Raw genomic sequence first — 20,444 nt, forward strand, 5'->3', positions numbered from 1 at the left:
TCCATCACATCTTCTTGTGCATTTTATGAAATTTAATAGAATCACCAGAATATCCCAAACTTAATAATGCGATGAGCTGCGGTCAGCATTTACTGAAATAAACTTAACAATTCATTCAATTCATTTAAAATGATTAATAAGCATATATTAAGCAGATTAGCATCCATTATGAAAGTAGGTTCGTGACACACTTCTGGTTTTTTATGATGAACTATACTTCATAAAACCACAATTGAAGTCTGGAAGAGAAATCAACTTCAAAGAGCCCCAAAGGAAAATATTCAATGACTTTTTTTTCCAACTTCGGTGCAAAAATGGAACAAAATGGGCAGTATTATATTATCACTGACACACTGTTGTGATATCAGCTTACGCCTCCTCCTGGGAGAGTCACATGACCTCTGTTAGGGTGTGAAGATGGGGTGTGGGTGGGGTTGGGGGGGTCTCAATGAGAACCACATGGAGGGTGGGGAGAGAGAGAGAGAGAGAATGAGGGAGCAGCTCTAGAAAACATCTGTGTCTCCAGGACCAGAACGAGGACTGCAGACCAGGAGCTGCCCAGTCCACCCAGCATGTCCGAGCCCATCAGAAGAAAAAACTCCAGCAGACAACTCCTGGAGAACCTCATCAGGTAAGCTAAACACGCTTCTCTCACAGGCACCATGGTACCATTTATGATCCGTGATCAAAATTATCCATGTGTTGAATTTGATGAGAGTCCAGCGAGTACTGCGAGTATCAAAGTATTCAGCGTTCACAGGTACGGTTGCAAGTACCGACTGCAGCTAAAGAGGCTTTCACACCATTCATCTGTAAATCAACCATGAGAGACAATATTTAGCGTTGTTCAGTTGGAAAAAACCTGCAAAGAAAAACAACAGAAAAGAGTAGAAAAAGAGCCCAAAAAGGTTCCAGAAAAGAGTTGAATTGTAGCCCAATTCGTCGTAACAATCACATTTTTCCCTCGGCTCTTGGCAGAAAAACCATTGGCTGCAAATGAAAAGTTGAAAAGCAGCTTGCTTGTCTCATCCTGGTTGAAAGAATATTTGTGTGGCAGCCAGATCGAACACACGCAAACCTGACAGCAGCCATGTTGACAAATGTGTAATGTGTGTTTAGATTAAATACGTCAAACTTTATGAAGATGAAAACAAACCGTGCAGTCTCGTAAAAAAACAACAAAAAAAAAGATGTCCATCATGACTTTATCAAAGAATTGGTTAGCCCGATGCGTTCAATGACCACTGACTGCAGTAAAATACACTATAAAACGATGATGCTGATATCAGATCCACAGCAGAAAGGGAAAAGAAAAAAAGAAATTCCCAAAAGTTGAAATCTTTGGCTCATGTTCAGATTTTAGAACAACTATTTTACGTTTAAGACGTCTATTGTGACACGAGGAGAGCCAGAACAGCTGAACTTGGCAGCTGATGCTGGAGGTTTTCCAACCGTTGGATCACACGCGGAGATATCTCTGGTGGTCTTCGCAGAGGTGTAACTTAAACAATTCTGCATTAACAAGAAAGTTTATGATTGGCAGAATAAACCGTAGAAAATAAAATGTTCTTAAGCAGAACATCAGGTTAGAATTAAGCGTTTTTTATCTATTTATGCTTTATCACATTGTTCAGGATGAAACAGATGCATTTAATCTTCTACTTGTTTTCACACTAGAGGAACCATTCCAAGGTTCTTAGAACCATTGACTGGAAGTATCCCCTACTTGCTGTGTTTGTGCTGCAGTAACTACAACAACTTAAGCTTTAGGACCATTTTTAGGGAGGATTTAAAAAAAAAAATATATATATATATATAAACATTGTGTCGCTAATAGATTTCAACACTGAGAATTTCCAAAGTTTATTAGTAATCAGTTTATTAAGACAAATGAGACATAAAACATGATTGTGAAGGCTGTAAACAATATTAGGGTTTGTTTTTGTTTGTTTGTTTGTTGTAAGGGTTCAGTTTAAATGTTAAAACTCCAGCGCGGAGACTTTAACACCAAAAATATGACATTTCAACCATTTTTGCTGAGACAGAGCGTTTGTAAAGTTTGACTGACACTTAAAAGGGACAAGAGCCCAAATGATCGTATAATTCCTACTTTTCCTGACTTCTGTTCCTCAGTCACACTGGTTCTTGTTTCCCGGGTGACGGGCGGAACGTTGTTGTGTGACCTCACTGAAACTGACACTGAGCTTTGAGTTCAATAGCTTCTTTTATAGCCGCAGCTTCCTTAATGACCATGACATCATCTGGCTGACTCCTGCACTCCCTCCTGTTCAGCTGCACACACACACACACGCACACACACGCACACACACACACACACACACACACACACACACACACACACACACACACACACACACAGAGAAAATGTCCCCAGGCCTCCATTGCCTCATCGTGGAAAAAGTGACTTGTGCTGGACAGATTTTAATCCAAAACGTCCTCTTTTCAGTTTTGTGTCGCAGCCTCGTTTCAAATGTCCCAGTAAAGATACTGGGCACCAGTCCCACTCAGTGAAGCTGAACACATATCCATCAGCGTACATTTGCTTTGCAACTGCGGGAACTACTACCCCACTGCTAAGGGGGTGCTACTTTCCTAAGGTTCAGGAACTCTGTCTGGAAAATATGGAGCTCTGTTAACAGGAAGAAACCTTGAGCAGGTCCAGACTCCCACAGGAGGGACCCTCCTCCTGACAGCCTGTTAAATAAGGAGAAAACATAAGGAGTGAGGACAGAACAGACACACACATTATGTGTGTACTCACACATGAGCTCATCTACGTGTTCAATTCCCAGGAATTTCCCCCTTTAATCATACAGAACACAAGACCTATCATTAGAAGCTCTGTGCTGATTGGTAGCAAAACATCAGCTGGGTTTGGCAGATTTTTATCCTCACGTTACCTATAAAATCCATTGTGAATCAACACATTGCTGTTCTTGTTGTTTATGTTTCCTGATGATCCCCAAAGAAAATATCATCTGTTTTCACTTTCAGCTCTTCACTGTCTCACGCTCAGACACGTAGCACCTCTGGTGAGGGTTGAGATCCAGATAAGTCAAACTTATCCCCACTTGATCCATTATTACCCCTCCCGCCAACAAACGGCCAACGCAGTCGTTTCACACATCCGGTCAGTTCACGCCGGCGTGTTCCAGACTGGTTCCCAGTGGTTCTCTGATTCTCGTGGATGGGAACCTGACCCACCTGATGACGACCACGGTGTGCTTGGTTACCTTAATGTTATTTAATGTTACTCAGTAACGATAAAAAAAAAAAAGGCTTCTAGAGCTGCCTCAACTGTTGCAGCCTCTCAGCTGCAGCTCATCAGGGCAGCAAAGTCGTGTTTAGAGGAGATCAACACAACTCTGGAGGTTCACAGCGTCACCATAAACAGCCGCGCTGACAAACGTACACGGAGCAAATGCACGATTCCAGCATCTCATCTGATTAGGAGAGGTTTGGTTTGGATTTTCCAGGCGTCTTTATCTTCCAGGCAGGTTTTCAATAAGTCTCCTGCTTTGGCGCCCCAGAAAATCTATTTGTTGTGTTTACTGTCGTCATGGCAACACGTTGTTTGCCGTCCACGTCTCAGGAAAGCCATCGCTGCCGAACCACATCAGAACCTGACGCGAGCTGACGTGCGCAGATTTAGAATCAGTCAGACGGATCTGTAAAAATTCTGGTGGCTCCAGCCGAGGCTCTCCCTCCGTCTTCTGCTCTGCTTCTCCTCTCTCGTCTCCGTTCCTCTCCAGAGGCTGAAATTAAGTGGAATGACAGCAGCTGGCTGGAGCTCGTCCAGATGTGCTGGACAATGAAAAGCGTTATTGTAATCATGCTCCTCTGGAAAGAGTAAACCCAAATTAGATAGAAGAGACTTAAAAAAACAATTTAGTGATGGGGAGATCAATTCATTCTTTTTGGACGTTCAGACAGGAAAATGTTAGACAGTTATTGAATTTCTATGATGCCCGAGAGTAAACTGGTTGACGTGGACCCTGAAGGCAGCACGGGTGGGTGTTTATGATGCTGGTGTCTGATTCCAGGGTGACGGCCCAGCGGAGCCAGGAGGATGCTGAAGAGGTGGAGCGGGAGCGGAGGAGGAGGAGCAGAGAGAGGGACAGACGAGAGGACAGTGGGCTGCAGGACAACCGGACAGAGGACAGGCAGTCAGTTTTCACTGTCTCATTATTCACAAGATTTTATTTTAGGCATTTTTAGAATCCAATGGTAAAGACAGAACACACATCTGTCCTGTCTCCTGTCTCCTTTAACACACACCTGTCCTGTCTCCTTAACCAAACATCTGTCCTGTCTCCTTTAACACACATCTGTTCTGTCTCCTTTAACACACATCTGTAGTGTCTCCTTTAATAGACATCTGTACCGTCTCCTTTAACACACACCTGTACCGTCTGCTTTAACACACACCTGTACCGTCTGCTTTAACACACACCTGTACCATCTGCTTTAACACACATCTGTCCTGTCTCCTTTAACACACACCTGTCCTGTCTCCTTTAACACACATCTGTACCGTCTCCTTTAACACACATCTGTACCGTCTCCTTTAACACACACCTGTCCTGTCTCCTTTAACACACACCTGTAGTGTCTCCTTTAACACACACCTTTAGTGTCTCCTTTAACACACACCTGTCCTGTCTCCTTTAACACACACCTGTCCTGTCTCCTTTAACACACACCTTTAGTGTCTCCTTTAACACACACCTGTCCTGTCTCCTTTAACACACACCTGTCCTGTCTCCTTTAACACACACCTGTAGTGTCTCCTTTAACACACACCTTTAGTGTCTCCTTTAACACACACCTGTCCTGTCTCCTTTAACACACACCTGTCCCGTCTCCTTTAACACACACCTTTAGTGTCTCCTTTAACACACACCTGTCCTGTCTCCTTTAACACACACCTGTCCTGTCTCCTTTAATACACACCTGTACCGTCTGCTTTAACACACACCTGTACCATCTGCTTTAACACACATCTGTCCTGTCTCCTTTAACACACATCTGTACCGTCTCCTTTAACACACACCTGTCCTGTCTCCTTTAACACACACCTGTAGTGTCTCCTTTAACACACACCTTTAGTGTCTCCTTTAACACACACCTGTCCTGTCTCCTTTAACACACACCTGTCCTGTCTCCTTTAACACACACCTGTCCTGTCTCCTTTAATACACACCTGTACTGTCTCTGTAAATTTCTTGTTCTTATTTTGTTGATCTTTTGTCCTCATTAAGCTTCAGCAAAGAACTTTGTTGTTCTTCTCAGTAATGTAACTGAGGATCATTACATTGATAACGTGAAGCTTTGTTCGGGTTTAACTCACTGAATCCGAAGGTTGGATCTGATTTGTTGTTTTGTTTTTAAATAGTTTGGAGGTTTTTTCCGCCATGTTTGTGTCTGATTTGAAATGTTTAACTTGCAGCCTCAGTTATTTATCGAGCTGATGAGGTCTCCGCTGATGGTTGGATGAGCAGGAACAGGAAGTGTCATTGTTTCCTTGGAGCCTGAAACGGCAGGTCTGATGTGTTTATGATGGTGTTGGTCTTCAGGCCGGAGGAGGAGCTGAAGCCCAGCAGCAGCAGCAGCAGCAGCAGCAGCTCGGCTCTGGAGGAGGACGAGGGCTTTGGTGACTGGAGCCACAGGGCGGAGAACCGGGGGGAGTCGGAGGAGTGGAGGAGCAGGAGGGGGAGGGTGCAAACATCTCCAACGCTGCAGCAGAAATCAGGACAGGAGGAACAGCAGGAGGATGACGAGGAGGAGGAGGAGGTGTGCAAGTTACAGCAGGCTTCACGAAGAACTCCAGAAGTAAAGACTCTGTTTATTGTGGTGGATCACTGAATATCCTCATGCTTTTACCTTTTCTCCTCTTCCTGTTCTGACTGGTTTTACTTCAGTAACCTGTCGTCTCTGTAGGTGTCCAGCAACAAAGCCAAGGTGTTGCACAGCTCAGCCATGTTCCTCCCTCACGAAGCTGAGCTGCAGCCCAGCACCGGCCAACCAGCACACAGGAGCTCTGACCTGGTTACTGGGACGATGGATTCACGGTGCGTTGTCTTCATTTCCTTCAGGATGTTTCTCTTGGATGACATCCGGGTTTAGAGACATTTATCATCTGTCGAACCGTCTCTTCAGTGGTGCTTGCAGTGTGGATGATCAGGAGCAACGCCGGGAGGAGCCGAGGGTTCCGCAGACACGGTGGAGGTCTGAGGGACCCCTACGGGACGACGAAGAGGACGAGGAGCTGATTCTGAATGAGGTCTGAGTTCTATACTCTCTGTTGTTTGTCAGTTGGTCTTTAAATTATTGAGCCCCCCCAAAAAATTACTTTTTACTTCATTTACTTTGTAAATATTTTCGCAACCTTAAACAAACATATTGTAGTTCAACATTGTTGCTTCATTTATTATGAAAAATGTATCCCAGCCCCTCCCTCACTGACACACTCATTAAATCTGTATTATTTCATTCATATTGTTTGATCTAGAACCAACCTAGGAAAATTAAAAAATCACAGTGAATACTGAAAGTATTACGAGCAGACCCAGAACTTCATTTCCTTTCTTTAAACATTTGGAGAGCAGATTTTTTTCGCTTAAATTAAGTTTGTGGGGTTTACGAGCAGGCCTTCTTCTTCTCTGCTTTTGCTGCGTTAGACTGGAGGAATGTGTGAAACCACCGATGCCAACGAAGCGTCACGTTGGCCTCCAAACTCTTCATGTCACAAAGTTTTTATGTTGTAAAAGGAATTCAGACGTTGTAGATGAGGAACATTACATCAGGAGTTCTGTTCTCTGTCAGCGTGGAGGCATCAAAGTTACTGCAGGTTTTCATTAAAAACCATTATCAAATGCATCCGAGCTTATTGATGATCACTGTTCACTGAATTCGGCTCCAAATCTGAGAAAAAGGTGAAAAGATACATTTTTGGCTCCACAGATGACCCAGGAAAATGATCCTGATTTTAGTCTGAAATCTGTCATATCAAATCTCATAGAGACACAAGTCTCCCAGCCCCTGCTCTTCCTTACTGCCTCTGTTTTCATGTTTTCCTGTGTTCCTGTTTTTCTAGCTGGCAGCAGAGAGCGAGGAGGGCGGGGAGGCTGACAGGAGGTCAGCGGGCAGCAGCAGGGACGAGGAGGCCATGTGCTGTTATGGACCCATGAGCCCAACATTCAAGGTGTCTCATCTGAGTCAAATTCACATCGTTTCTGTGTCAAAATGTTCTAAATGAATAATATCAAATATCCTTGGCAGAGAGATGGGTCACTCTGACCGGTTTACAAGACTGTAATTTTCAATTTGTATTGCTGACATGGTTTTGTTTTGTTTGTTTCATCAGAAACTCCTCATCCAGTTTTACCCAGTAAGTTTGTGTCAGATTTTACCTGTTTTTGAAACAGAGGGTTCAGGTTTTTTTAAGACCCATCTTCTTTGCAGGATGAAACAACCAGCAGAGTCTCGACAGATGGGAAGTGCACGGTGAGCCACAGTCTCTCATCCACCCTACATGATCAACAAGTCCACTCTGATTGGCTTTTGCAAATTGTGCTAATTACAGGACAAATTATTGCCTTTTAAGTTATTTGGTTTTTTTATTGAATTGGATTCAAATGGAAGGCAGCAGTGATGTTACAAGTGATTGTTCTTTAGGCATTATTCTCATTATTTAAGACTTTAATCGAACGTTCTCTCACAGATAATCGAGAGGACAGAATCCTTGAAGAAGAGGTGAGTCTGAGAGCAATTGTAAGTTTACTGTTTTTAGGTGGAAAAATGGGGAAAGCATCCAATAACTGGACACCTGGCATGGACATTATATCATTTCCAGTCCTTCCAGCGTTCCAGCGAAACCCCCCTTTTTTTTTTCAAATAAGCAATTTACATATTCCCCAATGAGACAGGGGTGACATCGTGATTCTGTGTCACCCAGATTTATTAGAAAAGTGCATCAATTCTAACAACATGTGTCCTTTGATCGGCCTCATCTGAGCTCCTTTTCTGCAGCACAAACAGCGTAAAGAGGACGTCTCTCCCTGTTACGGTGTCCAAGATTAACAGGAAGCTGGAGATGTATACGCAGGCACTGGAGGTACATTTTTATGTTATTGTTTTAGCAGGAATACAAACTCAGTGCTGTGATACTGTGACTTTTTAGTCTTTTGTTGCTGTTGTTTTCTGCACATTGCTTGTTTCTCTTAGATCTCCTCAAAGGAAAACAGATCGGGCACTCCGTCGCTGACGGACCTGACAGCAGCCTCCGAACCCGTCTCTTCCAAAAAGAGCCTGTTTGAGGGCGGAGAAGCCTGGAACCAGAACGTCCCCTCTGTCACCCCATCGAAGGTTTGATCCTTGATAACGTTCAGGGATATTTTTTATTGATTTTTAAATTGTCATTTCAAATTTTCTCATTTGAAAAACAACAGGATGCAGATGGCTTAAAAGTGGGGGTGGCTGACCTCATCAATCAGTGGGTCAGAGGAAGTGAACATGGGAGCCGGTGCAGCTCACCTTTCACACCAGCAGTAAGTCCCAGTTTCACCCGGAATGTATCCATCATGGATATTCTTTTCCTCTTAACTTTGCGAGTCTTGAACTGTTTCTGATCACTCTTCATTTTGTTTTATTACTTCCTCAATTTGAATTAGTCTCATTTCCTCTTCTTCCTGCACCCACATCCCCAGCTCCACTTCATCTGTTGTGAATCATCTCATCTCAGTATAACGCAACACTGGCCCCTAGTGGTCGCAGCTGGTTCAGAACACCCCCCCCCCCCCCCCCCCCCAAAAAAAAACCCAATCAACAAACACTTGAGTCACACTTCCCAGATTTTCAGAGCTTTAAAAAAATCCCTGTTAGTGGTGTGGGTGGTCTCCACATGCATCCCTACAACATCTGAACATGATACCACCAGTGGTCTCCTAAAATAGCTGTGGGGGTTTCAAACAGTAATCTGAACAATATGATGTATGATAACAAATACACTGTATGTTGAGATTTTTTTGTTTTAATACTCGATCGATGATGGATAATGCGTCACTGACAGAAAGTGTTGAATTTCAGGAAGGCTCCACCTGTAAACGATACAGGTTTGTGGTGACGGGTCACGGAAAATATGAGAAGGTTCCCATTGAAGGATATGAGGATACAAACAGCCCATCAGGTAAATCCAGAAAATTTAAATCAAACAGAAACTCACCACTAGTTGCTGCCCAGTATCTGGAGAATATCACACAATTCACCTTTAAATTAAAAATCCCACGTCATCTTTTCAATCTTACTTCTTGCTGGCGTATCAACAAAATCTGCCCAACTGTGACAAGAGGGTAAAACCTTAAAATCCCCCAAATATTGAAAATCATGCAACTGCAGCATTTAAAAAAAAATAATGCTGTTATTATGTGCTGGTGACTTCTTTTGAAACCACACACAAGTTGTATTTTGAGTAGGTTTTGTGTTCATTCTGCTAGTTTTGACATACATATCGCCAACCAGCAGGGGGCGATATAGAAGATTTTAACTTCTTGATGGTATTCAAAGTGGATAAAATAATGAGCAACTACAGATCTTTAGCAGTTGCATCAAATATTTATTAGTATTACATTATATTTTCATAAATCTGTGACTATCTTTCATGGTTTCCGTGCAGCTTTGCTACACCAGTACAGGCTCTGTTGCTCTGTCAGACAATTATCAGCTCTTCTTCTTCCTCTCCCTCAACAGAGTCATCCTTTTCATCTGCACCATCTTGAAGAAAATGTTTTTGCAATGTAATGCAGGCTTAAAAAAAGACACATGCTAATATCTGCTGGAGCAAAATCTTCCCGAACTGTGAGACTTCCATCACACTTTGACTTCCTTTTATCTTGACACCATTTTCCATCATTTCTTCAACCAACACAGGAAATTACAACCCACCTGCAGAGTCAGTCTCATGATCTGGAAATGTTATCTTCATATTTTTAATATTCAGTGTTGAATCTCACATTCACACATCTCAGTATTCGTGGATCATTTAAAAATTTAGACAGAAAAAAGTCTAATTGTGTCAGATTATTGCTGATAAAATAAATGAATGAGGACCCCAACAGCCCCCAGATTCTAACTTACATTTAAAGTGCTTTTTTTAAAAATGTATTTGAGGACATGGCTCAGATTAAACAGTAAATCTATGTGTTGACAAGGGCTGAAAGGATTTTTGAATTCAGCCCATTTAAAAGGAAAAGGCAATCTTCCAAATTATCATGACTAAAACCTGAAACCTTGCAGGTTGTGGTTGTAACTTCTTATAGTCAGTGATCGATTAGATCTGTCCATTCGACCCCCTCCCTGGACCTGCAGAAACTAAAATCCACCAAATTCCACCTTCGGCCTTCAACTATCATTCAAACCCACCTGCTGCATTGATTCAGGAATGTAAAAGCTTCTTATCACAGATTAAAAACTGCCTGCCAGCGGTGCCCCCCACCCCAACTCACCCCGCTCCCCAATCTTATTTAGAAAAATAAAAGCATCTGCGTCACAGAATAGTTTTAAAAAACTAAAATGAGGCAACTGCAGCACACGGCACAAGCGCTCGACAATTTAGTTTTAGAAGTGTAACATACCTGCGTTACCACTGTTATTTATATTATTAACACTATTAACAGCTCATTTAAACACTAAATCATCAGATCTTCAAACTTTGTTTCGTTTAACCCCTCAAGTTTAGAGTTTAAGACCCTGACTGGAGTAAATGTACCCTTTTCCCTTTAAGTTCCTGGACTTCTTCTGCCCCCCCTTCCCCCACTGATTGCACGCCTCATTGACACTACACATCTGTCTTCTTTGCCGATGTGAATCCTCTGGCCTTGCGGTTGAAGTCCTTGCATTCATCCTCCTGACTCTTGCGTTTTATCAGGCTCATCTCGAACACCGCTGCTATTTTGGTCAGAGGCTTGGCCGCCGCCTCCTTCAGCTTCCTGGCATCGAAGCGCGGGCTGTACAGCAGAACTGGCAGGCGATTGACGAAAGACGGAACTTCTTCCTGGCTGCCCTTGGGGGGTTTCTTGCCGTCTGAATCTTTTTTGCCAGCCTTGATCTGCTGCATGATCCTGTCTTTGGTGGAGAACATCTGAAAAAGGAGCGCATCCCACATCTTCAAGGCTTTGGCATCTTCTGTCTTGAGGACTGCCTCCTGATTGGTCAGCCCGTCAGAAGGTGGTTTGTCGTCATCTCCCAGGTCTGGTTTCTCTTTACCGCTGCTGGAATCCTCCTGAGGTTTGTCTTCCACCTCTGGAAACTTAGGTTCCTCCTCCTCCACAACCATGTGTTTCTTGAGCCGCGCCCACCCGCTGATTTTGCTCTTAAGACCTTTGACCTTTGCCCTGATGGCCTTCTCATCAGTTGAAGATGCAGTTGATGTCGCTGACTTCGTGGAGAGGTTGACTTCTGGGGTTTTGGTCTGCACAGGTGGAGTTTTGGTCCTCAGAACACCCGTGTCTTTGAGACCAGGTTTTGGCTGAGATGGCAGTGATGTTCCGCTGTTTGGAGGCGGATCTTTGACTGAGCCCGAGGCCTGAGGCAGAGAGGCAGGAGGGGCAGAATCAATCACAGCAGCTTGAACTATGGAGGCTTTCATCAGTGTGTCTGTTGCCGGCTCTGCAGCAGTAATGCTCGCTACCGCTAGCTCTGTCAAAGGCTGGACCTGACCTGTGCCCGAGGCATTTAAGGAACTGTTTTCAATCTGTGGTGTTTTCGGGATGGATGGCAGATGAACTTTAACATCAGCTTCACGGGATACAAGCTGATCATGACCGCGTGTGGAGGTCTCAGTATTCAACTTTTCTTCCTTACAGGAAGTTGGTGATAAATTTGATTGCATTTTATGTGTATGGGAAACGACTTGGTCTTCAGAGCTATTTGTCACGTTTGCTTTGATCTCTGGATTTAGATTGTTGTCTTTAATGTGGTGAGCAGACATCAGAAAGGGGGGTTTAACAGCGTTATTCTGCAGAGATCTGATGGGAACTTTTGCCTGATCTTTCATGACAGCTGGGGATGATTTTGTTCCTGTACCAAGAGTCTGAGAGGAAGAGGAGCTCGGAGTTGGAGTATAACCTCGATCAGGTGTATTACGCGTTCTTGGCTGAGGTAAAGGGGAGGGTCTTAGTCTTAATGAAGGAGGGCTGAGTGATGCTTTGGAATCAGTCTGGGCTGAGGGGGGAACATTTACTGGGTGGTTATTGAAAGGAACACCTGAGGCTGTTTGAGTGTTGACAGATTTCTCAGTTATGATAATGGACTGGCCAAGCTTTTTTACTGGTTCACTCTTGATTTCTCTGAGAGTGTTTTGGTTTTCTATAACATCCACTGCTTTAGCCTCAATTTTAAGCGGGAATCTTGAGGTGGTGCTCTCAGCTTCTGCGGAATTTATAGTTTCAGTGGGAACTTTTAAAGATCCAACTGCTCGCTCTTTAACATCTGTGGTGTGATCAGTAATTTGTTGGGTAGATGCTCTCTGAACTGGTGTTTCTGGTTTTGTGTAGTTCTGGGTTGTCATTGTGACCAATGTTGCTAAGTGACCTTCAGGTCTGTTAGATCTTAGCTGAAGACTTTTAGGTGCAACACGCCTCATTCTGGGGCTGGGCGGCACAGTCGCTTCAAACGGAGGCGCGGTGCTCACTGCTTGGACTGGTGGAAAGTTTTCTGTATCATGTGCACTGGAGCTACTGGTATGATTGCTCTGCAGTAAAATATTAATGTCTTTTGAGGGCCTGCCCTCTTGAATTCCTGCAGCAGGTTCAGGTGAGACCACATCTGTCAAAGATGTGCTTATAGTCATTAATTGACAGTTAGGAGGATAACCAGTAACACCAGTGGTTTCGGGGTTTGATTCTTTGACTCTACTGGCGTCAACATTATTACAGCTTTGGTGTTTAGTAGTGTTTGTTGTTTGTTGAGCTTCTACATTAACTAGGTTAGGCAGTGTGGTTTCCGCTACAACAGCGGTTTCAATTGCTTTTGCAGTTGGCTCTCTAATGGAATTTTTGTGCAAATTTGCCATTTGGCCAACGTTGTCCTGACCACCTGAGTTGATGCTACATTGTGTGTCCATCAGTGGTTTATCGATGGTTAGCTCGAGCTGCTCTTTTATGGGTTGCCTGGCTGTTGCAGCTAAAGTCCTTTTAATATCTGAAATGTCTGATTTTGCTTGTGGTGGGTTGATTACTAATGTACCCGGCGCCCCATGGATCTGCATCTCTGTGGTTTCCCCACCGTGATTGTTAACGTCTGCTCTGGCCTGTTGTGGATGTTTCGTATTCTGGATCACATGGATTGAGCGGACACCATAACCTGCAGAATATACGGACGCTCTGATCATCTCGTGTGGCAAAGTGGATCCCTCATTAATGACGACTGATGCTTTTGAGAATTTGGCCTCATTTTTGTCAAGGTAGCATCTGTTATTAGCGGATACTAGAGATGGGGTGTGTTTGTTTGCCTGTTTTGATAAACTGCTTTGTGTTTGATTGAGTGTCCTATAAGCTTCTTCTTTCTGTGGCGTGGTTACTGTAAAGATACCATTCGGAATGGCACTTCCTGTATATTTGGACTCTAGCTCTAGCGCAGGAGTGACTGGGTCACGATGATGACTGACTGTTATCTGACTGTCACCACCTGCAGGCGGGACTGACTTTAGCTCCGACTGCCCTGACTTTACAGCTTGGACCTCAGCTTCTCCGTCCATAGGTGAGTGGACAGGATTGGGCCCTTCTGCACTCTGAGGCATTTTTGAATTTAAACATCCATTTGCTACATTCGAGGCACAACATGGAGGAGCTCCACTCTTTGTCAAACAGGGGATCTCTGCAGACAGTTGTGATCCAGTTTGACTGTGCACCTCACCTGCTTTAAGTGCTGGTATTGGAGCGTCAGAACAGGAGGATTTTAGTGTGGACATGTTGCTTGCAGATTGTGGCACAGTTTTCTGTACCAAGCCAAGAGGAAGAGGAAGGTCAGGTTTTATTATGTCCACTTTAGATTTAAATGTTTGTACTCCATTTCTGAGACCTTCAGACAGACTATCCTCAAGCACCTCTTTCCTCCCTATAGAGTCTGTTAATAGAGGCTGCATGCTGTAACCATCACAAACCTTCATCACTGAAGAAGAATCATGCCCATTGAGTTGTTTAGTCACAAACTGTGACCCCTGAGATGCACCTACAGCTACATCTGACTGTGTTTTGTTTGAATGACTGTCACTAGGTGTGGGGGATGCAAAGCTGTGATGTGTTGCAGGAGTCTTAATGCCACCGTAAGCAATATACTCTGTTGGTGTAAGTCCGTAATATGCTGAGCACGATTTGGGCCTCGACATTGCTAATGACATCTGAGTCCCCAATAGTGAGGTCAGAGATTTTCGTGCCTCGACCACCGGCTGATAAATGGATGGCTGGGGCTTTGGACTTGGTGGCATTTGTGTAAAATTCACTGGTTTGGGGCTAAAATTTGCTTGCAGTTTCAGGATGTCAAGATCTTTTGGCTTTGGTTCATTCACAACACATTCAGGTGTAATGACAGCGGACGACAGTTTATGATTTATGTCATTTTTTTTAGCATTGTGTATATCTATTTCTATGCATTTGTTGGACGGTTTACCTAAACTGATGTGATCAGCATCTGTTGGCTTCAGGTGTGTTACAGCTGGTGGTTTACTTGTACCATTAGCTGGAATTGCAGTGCAACTTGGAACCTCTTTGAGAACTGCTGGCATTTGTAAACTCTGGGAAGATTTAAAAGCAGGACTTGCAGCAAACAAAAGTGGGTTGGGTCTGGATATTTCAAAAATGGGTGTGGGCCCTCGAGATGGTGTGCAGGAGGGTGTTTTAGGTCTTCTCCCTTCAACCCTGGAAGTGGCCACCGGTAACCATTCACCATTTGTCCCTGAAACAGGTGTACTCTCCTTGTAAATGTTAGACGATGATGCTCCCTGGTAGTTTACCAACGAGAGATCCTGAAAGGACGGAGGTTTAGCAATTTCGTAAAACGTTGCCTTGGAAGTGTAGATCCTGGTTTGTGCGGTGGTGGGCTTCATCTCTCTCACTGCTTCGACCGTTGACACTTTTGTGGCCGTTTCCTCAGAGGACGTCTGGGCAAGGTAGGAGTTACCTGTAGGTGTCGAGGCCAGTGACGATGCCTTGAACTGAGCCTCATCCCTCGAACTGTTTGTCTCTCCTTTTCTCTGAATAAAAGCTTGTGTCTGACTGTTTGAAACTGACAGCAGCAGAGGAACAGGAGGTAGCGCTGTAATCTGAGAAGGTGGCGAGCTTGGGCCACTCTTGGGGTTTGCTGGGGAGAGGGTCACGCTGCGTGTTGATATTTTAGTACTGGACTGCAAAGTTGTGATGATAGGGACTGTGGTCACAGTCTCGTGGGCTTTTGGGGCTGCACTGAAAGTGAAAGCAGATGAATGTTGTAGTTCCTCGACCTGCTCAGGTGGTGAAGTGGAAGGTGGCATCAAGAAGGGAGTGGCGTCGTCAAATAAAGAGGAGCAGCACTCATATAGTGGAGCCACTTGCTCTTCAGATGTCCTGGTTATGGAGGATGGTGGAGGGCTGCCAACATGGCCACTGTCAGGTCGAGAGAATGCAGATGCAGACTGACCACAAAGGGAACCAAAAGGGAACCCAGAGACTGATGAATCTGCAATGTAGTCTGAATCTGGGGTCTTTGGTGGCGTGGACTGATCACTGTGCTCGAGTTCGGTGCTTGCTTCGTTGACGGGTGACAGACAGGAGCGAAACGGGACAGGCGTCTGAGAGAGGCTGCCTCTTCTCTTAGCTCTCTTTTTCTTGAGTTTCTGAAGCCGCACATTGTCCTTTCCTGGTTTTGGCAGCAGGGGTGGCGGTAGATACTGCTGGGTGAGGTCTGGAACAAGCCCGTTTCTGTAGCTTACCTCTATCGGCATTTCAGACTCCTACAGGACAGATGAGAAACATCACTCTATTTTCCATCTTCAATGTCAAATTTATGTCAAACACATCGTTTGTACTTTAAATAAATAAAGTCACAAACAACATCCAACAAAATGTCTCCTGATTCTGATTTTTGAAAAAAAAAAATATTGTGATTCTTTCAGAGAAGTGCTGGTCTAACAAATAGAAATTCTAATTATTGTGTCTGTGTTTTTTCAGCTCAACAGTTCTACGAAGATTTGTGAAATGAAATACTGGACTCTAGAAGAAATCTTAAAGGCAAAAATAATGTTTGGAATGACACACACTGTCCCCCATCTCTTTGACAATCTTTGTTTTTGAAGCTACCAATTTTATCTTTCTGACCTTTTCTTATCAAACATGTAACGAAGCAATTTCAGATACTATTTTTATGTTTATACTGATTAAAATATGTTCTAAATATAGAGACTTCAGCTATTTTCTTCCAGTCCATCTCCTGTCCTGTGTTCATCGGCGAGACTGATTTAATGCATCTGAGAAAAGTCTGCAGCTGGCTTTAACGATCTGTGAGCTCCCACGACAACTGCCTCATTAGCAGGTTTTCAAACTCCTAATTGGGTCCTGAAGATGCTGCATGGCTACAAGAAACGTCACTATTGGAAATAGAAAGGCATGTAAAGCTGATGCTTATGGCAAAGCTACTATGAAATGATGACAAACTGCTCATGAAAATAGCCTCAAGGAGACGGTCGGATTTAAAAATGACCTCTGCAGGAAATAAAGGTACGCCCAAAGGGAGATGATTGATGTAAACTTTGGGGACCCGAACTGAATGGGGGGTGTGAGGGGGGTGTTATTTTACCAATCCAAATTTTACTCTGCACTTGTAAAAACAGCCACATTCAACAGTGTGACTTGAACTGGAAAAACAGCCGAAAAAAAGATGCGAAAGACATGCTGGGAAATAGTCTGACAAAGCCAACCAATTTTACAGTTTGGAGGAGGAAAAAGTTCTGTCCCCTTGAAAAAGTACCATCATTGAATTTAAGAGCTTACAACCATCCGAACTGTGATTCCGTCAAACCTTTCAAGGAACAAATATCCACCTTTCCTTTTAAGAGACAGGTAATTATAATCAGAAATTATAACTCTGAAATATCACTAACCCTGTTACTATAACATTTCTGACAGGTAAGACCAGAACCTCCAGCTGATCCATCATCCCCGCATGGTGCTCAAGCCAAGAAACGATCCTAAGGTCGACCTAGTCACGATTGCAAGGCCTGACAATCCCAGTGGAGTGACCCCAGTTAGCCACCATTAAAGGCTCCAAAGGCTGCATCAAAAAGATTTTAAATAAATACTTTTGGTTGCTTCATTAGCAACAGTAAACACAGGCCAACTAAGTAAAACGTGACATTATTCATAACATTTTTTAATGAGAAACAGCAAGTGACTAAAGTTTTATTTTTCTCTGGAATGTCAACAGGAAATGTGTTTAAAATTGAAAGGAAGGAAGTAAAGAGCCAACTCTGAGCAACTCTGAGCGTCATAGTCATTTATGAGGCATTATATCCCATAGTGTTGCGTCTGATTGTGCCTTTACTGTCCTCTGGCAACAGCAACCCTATTGCTCCTTTTCAGTCTAAATAGTGGAGTCTCTTTGGGTGACACTGGAAAAGGTCCTGGCTCTAATTTTAGCTGATGGAAAACAGAGCAACTGTCCTGACACTGAGCACCTGCTGCCTGCCATCCTGCACGCTCAACAGCCTCAGTCTGCTGGAAATCAATCCCACTCCCAAATCCTCTCGGAGCTGCTCCGACCGCGAGCTTAGCCTCGAGTTTCAGAGCCGCGATTGTCAGAAATTTGCATTGATGTCAAGCTCTCACCAGCGAGGCACTGGAACCCAGCGAGTAAATTTTCTACAAGTTGGCAGCACTTCAGGTTGCTCCTCTTAGACCTTATTTTCCTTTTAATATTCAACTCTTGTGTCTTTTGTGTTCTCGAGCCGAAATTTTTCTTCAGCTTTCTTTCAGTGAAGCAGTCACAGTCTCAAAGATGCCAGCAGACATGTGACAGCCCACCCCCGTCCCCTTTTAAGGCTCTGGGATTGGATATCAGGGAAAGTATAAGATTAGATTTGTGATAAACCTGTGACGTGACCTCAATCTCTCAGACTTCAGAGGGAATGAAATTAAAGTAAAGGGACAAACTTGAAGAGCTACATTATCGAAGCCATCAACACTTACCTGGAATAGAAACCGATGTGTGTGTTGCTTGAAGAGCTATAGACAGAAAGTGGAAAAAAAGTAACAGAATCAGTTACGTGATTTACTTTTGCCAGAGTGCAGCTTTTATCAGTGTCCGACTCGAACTCACATCTGTTATTATGACAGAAAACCTGTTGCAGGAGCGTAAAAGCTGTCAGACAAATTCATCATGCCTTCTATCAAATCCATCCATTTGCAGGTTAGCGCCTGACCTCTGGCTCTGATCTGACTATGCTGCCAGATGTCAATCAAAGTTTGACTGGTTTACCTTCTGCCAGCGGCTGTCGGGACCAACTGCTCTCTGCCTGTTAATCCCTCCTCAAGGTGCCACATGGCCGACTCATCCTGAACTGAAGTGAAGCCTCGGGGAGCGAGCCGCAGCGCCGGTGGCTGCTCCAAAAATAAAACATTTGCCTTCAGTGTGCATTGCAGGGGAAGATGGGGGTTTCCGCACCACCTGAGATGGCTTAAGATGCAGCCCCTACCCGTGGTCAGAAGACGTGTCTACCTGGAGGGATGTCTGCTTTATTTTTCCCTCTGAAATGTTTCTTCCATTCTACACGGGACCAGCTGAACTCCTGCCTCACCCCTCTGACCCCTGGAAAATAACACTGCATGATTAAAATCTAAAGGCACAAGAGGTAAAGCAGCATCACCAAAATAAGCCAAACCCAATTTTAAATTTAGGGTTTGTGTCATTCTCCCTAGAACACTGTTTAAGATCTGCAGGTTAAAATCCACCAGGACCCAACACAAGGGTTTATTACTGTTTATCAGTGTTAACGTATTGTTGTCCCAGATTCCACAGTGACAGGTCTGACCTGTCGCAACAGTGATCCTCTCCCGTACCTGGAATAGCCATTTTGGCAGTGGGTCCTTGCATCCCATGAATGCTCAACTGGACAGGGATCTGAGGAGTCTGAAGGCCAGGTCAGAGACCTGGGCACTTTGTCATGCTCCTCGAGCCATTCCTAAATGGTATTTGTGGCCTGGCACGCCTGTCCTGGTCGGGCAAAATGGCTCTTCTCACTACATGAGGGGCCATGTCAGTGAGAAGACACTCATTCAGCCCTTCTGGTCAGAAGATGTTCATTTCTGTGGGATTGTGCAGCAGCTGTTACCCACATCACTGCCGTCATCTGCAGGGTTGAGCACAGAATTAAGTCTGATCTTAATTTAACAAATGGGTTAGCAGACACAGTAAAACTTTATTACCTAACAGATCATTTATGAGGGCCTGTCAGAATCAGGAAGTTGATGCTATCAGCGTCTGCAGATGTGCTTTGAGCCAGTGTGTGGAGCCACTGAGAGACTACAGACCGCAGTGAGGAAGAGTGTTGTGTCATTTAGTGACGGACATCAAAGCGTAAAGACTCTCCCCCATGGAGTAACGTGGAGCCTTGAGGTTTTTATGAAGGACCTGGCTGTGAAATCTGCTCACCAGTGCCAGCATTTTAATCCTGAGCTTTAGTTTGTCAGACATCTGTTTACCTGTTTTCAATGGGGTCGGAATGTTCTTCCCAGGATGACATCATCGTGTCCTGCTGTAACAAAAATAACCACAATCTCCACATCACTGAATGGTTTCTGTAAAGGATTTTTGACTTTTTATTCAGAGCCTCACATTACCATCAATAAACAAGAGGACAGAAAAACCACAACCAAATAAACATTCAGCAAAGGGTTTTTTAAACATATAGAAAGAGGAGAGATGGATACAACTATTCCTTTGTATCATTTAGGCCCTGCTCTTCTTCTACCCAGCCCGCCATCAGAATGATGTCCCGTTCAAGGTCTCTTGCTGTTGTTAGGGAGGTTTTCCCACCACTGTTGCTTCCTCGAGTTCTGGATGTCTGTAAAGCACAATTTTGAATGTGACAGAAGCCATATAAATGTATTAGAATCTACATTATTCTATCAATCCCACCTATTTTAGGAGGATTTTATGGGGTTTTTGTGGGTTGTAGCTTTCCAGTCTGCTCTATTTACATCCCAGTGACTTCAATCATGAGTTATGGAATTTATGTGCTAATAAAAGTTAGATAATACACACCATTACCACCTCTCATAATCTGTTAGCAACAAAGTAAAAGCTCCCCACAGCTGCAGCCATGGCCGGGATTAGTCCTCTACTTCGGCCTCAAACAGAGAATAAAGTGCACAAATTCAAAAACGTCATGATTGTGTCAC

The 20,444-nt window shown here is 43.9% G+C and overlaps 2 protein-coding genes across 7 annotated transcripts; one reads left to right on the plus strand and one right to left on the minus strand.

Annotated features, from left to right (window-relative positions):
* The first annotated feature begins 490 nt into the window (after nucleotides 1-490).
* Nucleotides 491-16,445, plus strand: lsp1a (lymphocyte specific protein 1 a). Of its 3 annotated transcripts, none has more exons than XR_003890576.1 (15): nucleotides 491-631; nucleotides 4,065-4,187; nucleotides 5,598-5,853; nucleotides 5,962-6,092; nucleotides 6,181-6,304; nucleotides 7,118-7,225; nucleotides 7,388-7,411; nucleotides 7,486-7,527; nucleotides 7,745-7,776; nucleotides 8,053-8,137; nucleotides 8,248-8,388; nucleotides 8,472-8,570; nucleotides 9,109-9,208; nucleotides 9,769-9,876; nucleotides 16,221-16,445. XR_003890576.1 is itself a non-coding variant. In XM_029846557.1 (14 exons), the coding sequence occupies exons 1-14, from the start codon at nucleotides 573-575 to the stop codon at nucleotides 16,244-16,246; spliced, it is 1,350 nt and encodes a 449-aa protein (XP_029702417.1). In that variant the 5' UTR covers nucleotides 491-572; the 3' UTR covers nucleotides 16,247-16,445. The 3 variants fall into 3 exon arrangements, 1 of the variants encoding a protein (XP_029702417.1); XR_003890577.1 differs by having other exon boundaries at nucleotides 497-631; nucleotides 4,065-4,248; XM_029846557.1 differs by lacking the exon at nucleotides 9,769-9,876.
* LOC115252134 (proline-rich protein 33-like) lies at nucleotides 1,883-19,093 on the minus strand. Of its 4 annotated transcripts, XM_029846559.1 has the most exons (5): nucleotides 18,740-19,093; nucleotides 18,523-18,644; nucleotides 18,234-18,269; nucleotides 15,983-16,003; nucleotides 9,033-11,602 (listed from the first exon to the last, which is right to left on the minus strand). In XM_029846559.1, the coding sequence occupies exons 4-5, from the start codon at nucleotides 15,992-15,994 to the stop codon at nucleotides 10,856-10,858; spliced, it is 759 nt and encodes a 252-aa protein (XP_029702419.1). In that variant the 5' UTR covers nucleotides 15,995-16,003; nucleotides 18,234-18,269; nucleotides 18,523-18,644; nucleotides 18,740-19,093; the 3' UTR covers nucleotides 9,033-10,855. The 4 variants fall into 4 exon arrangements, 3 of the variants coding, with proteins under 3 accessions (XP_029702419.1, XP_029702418.1, XP_029702420.1); XM_029846558.1 differs by having other exon boundaries at nucleotides 18,523-19,093; XM_029846560.1 differs by lacking the exons at nucleotides 18,523-18,644; nucleotides 18,740-19,093 and adding an exon at nucleotides 18,364-18,508.
* Between the last annotated feature and the right edge of the window lie 1,351 nt (nucleotides 19,094-20,444).

This window comes from Takifugu rubripes, chromosome 13 (genome assembly GCF_901000725.2).
Source record: "Takifugu rubripes chromosome 13, fTakRub1.2, whole genome shotgun sequence".
Classification (NCBI taxonomy): domain Eukaryota; kingdom Metazoa; phylum Chordata; class Actinopteri; order Tetraodontiformes; family Tetraodontidae; genus Takifugu; species Takifugu rubripes.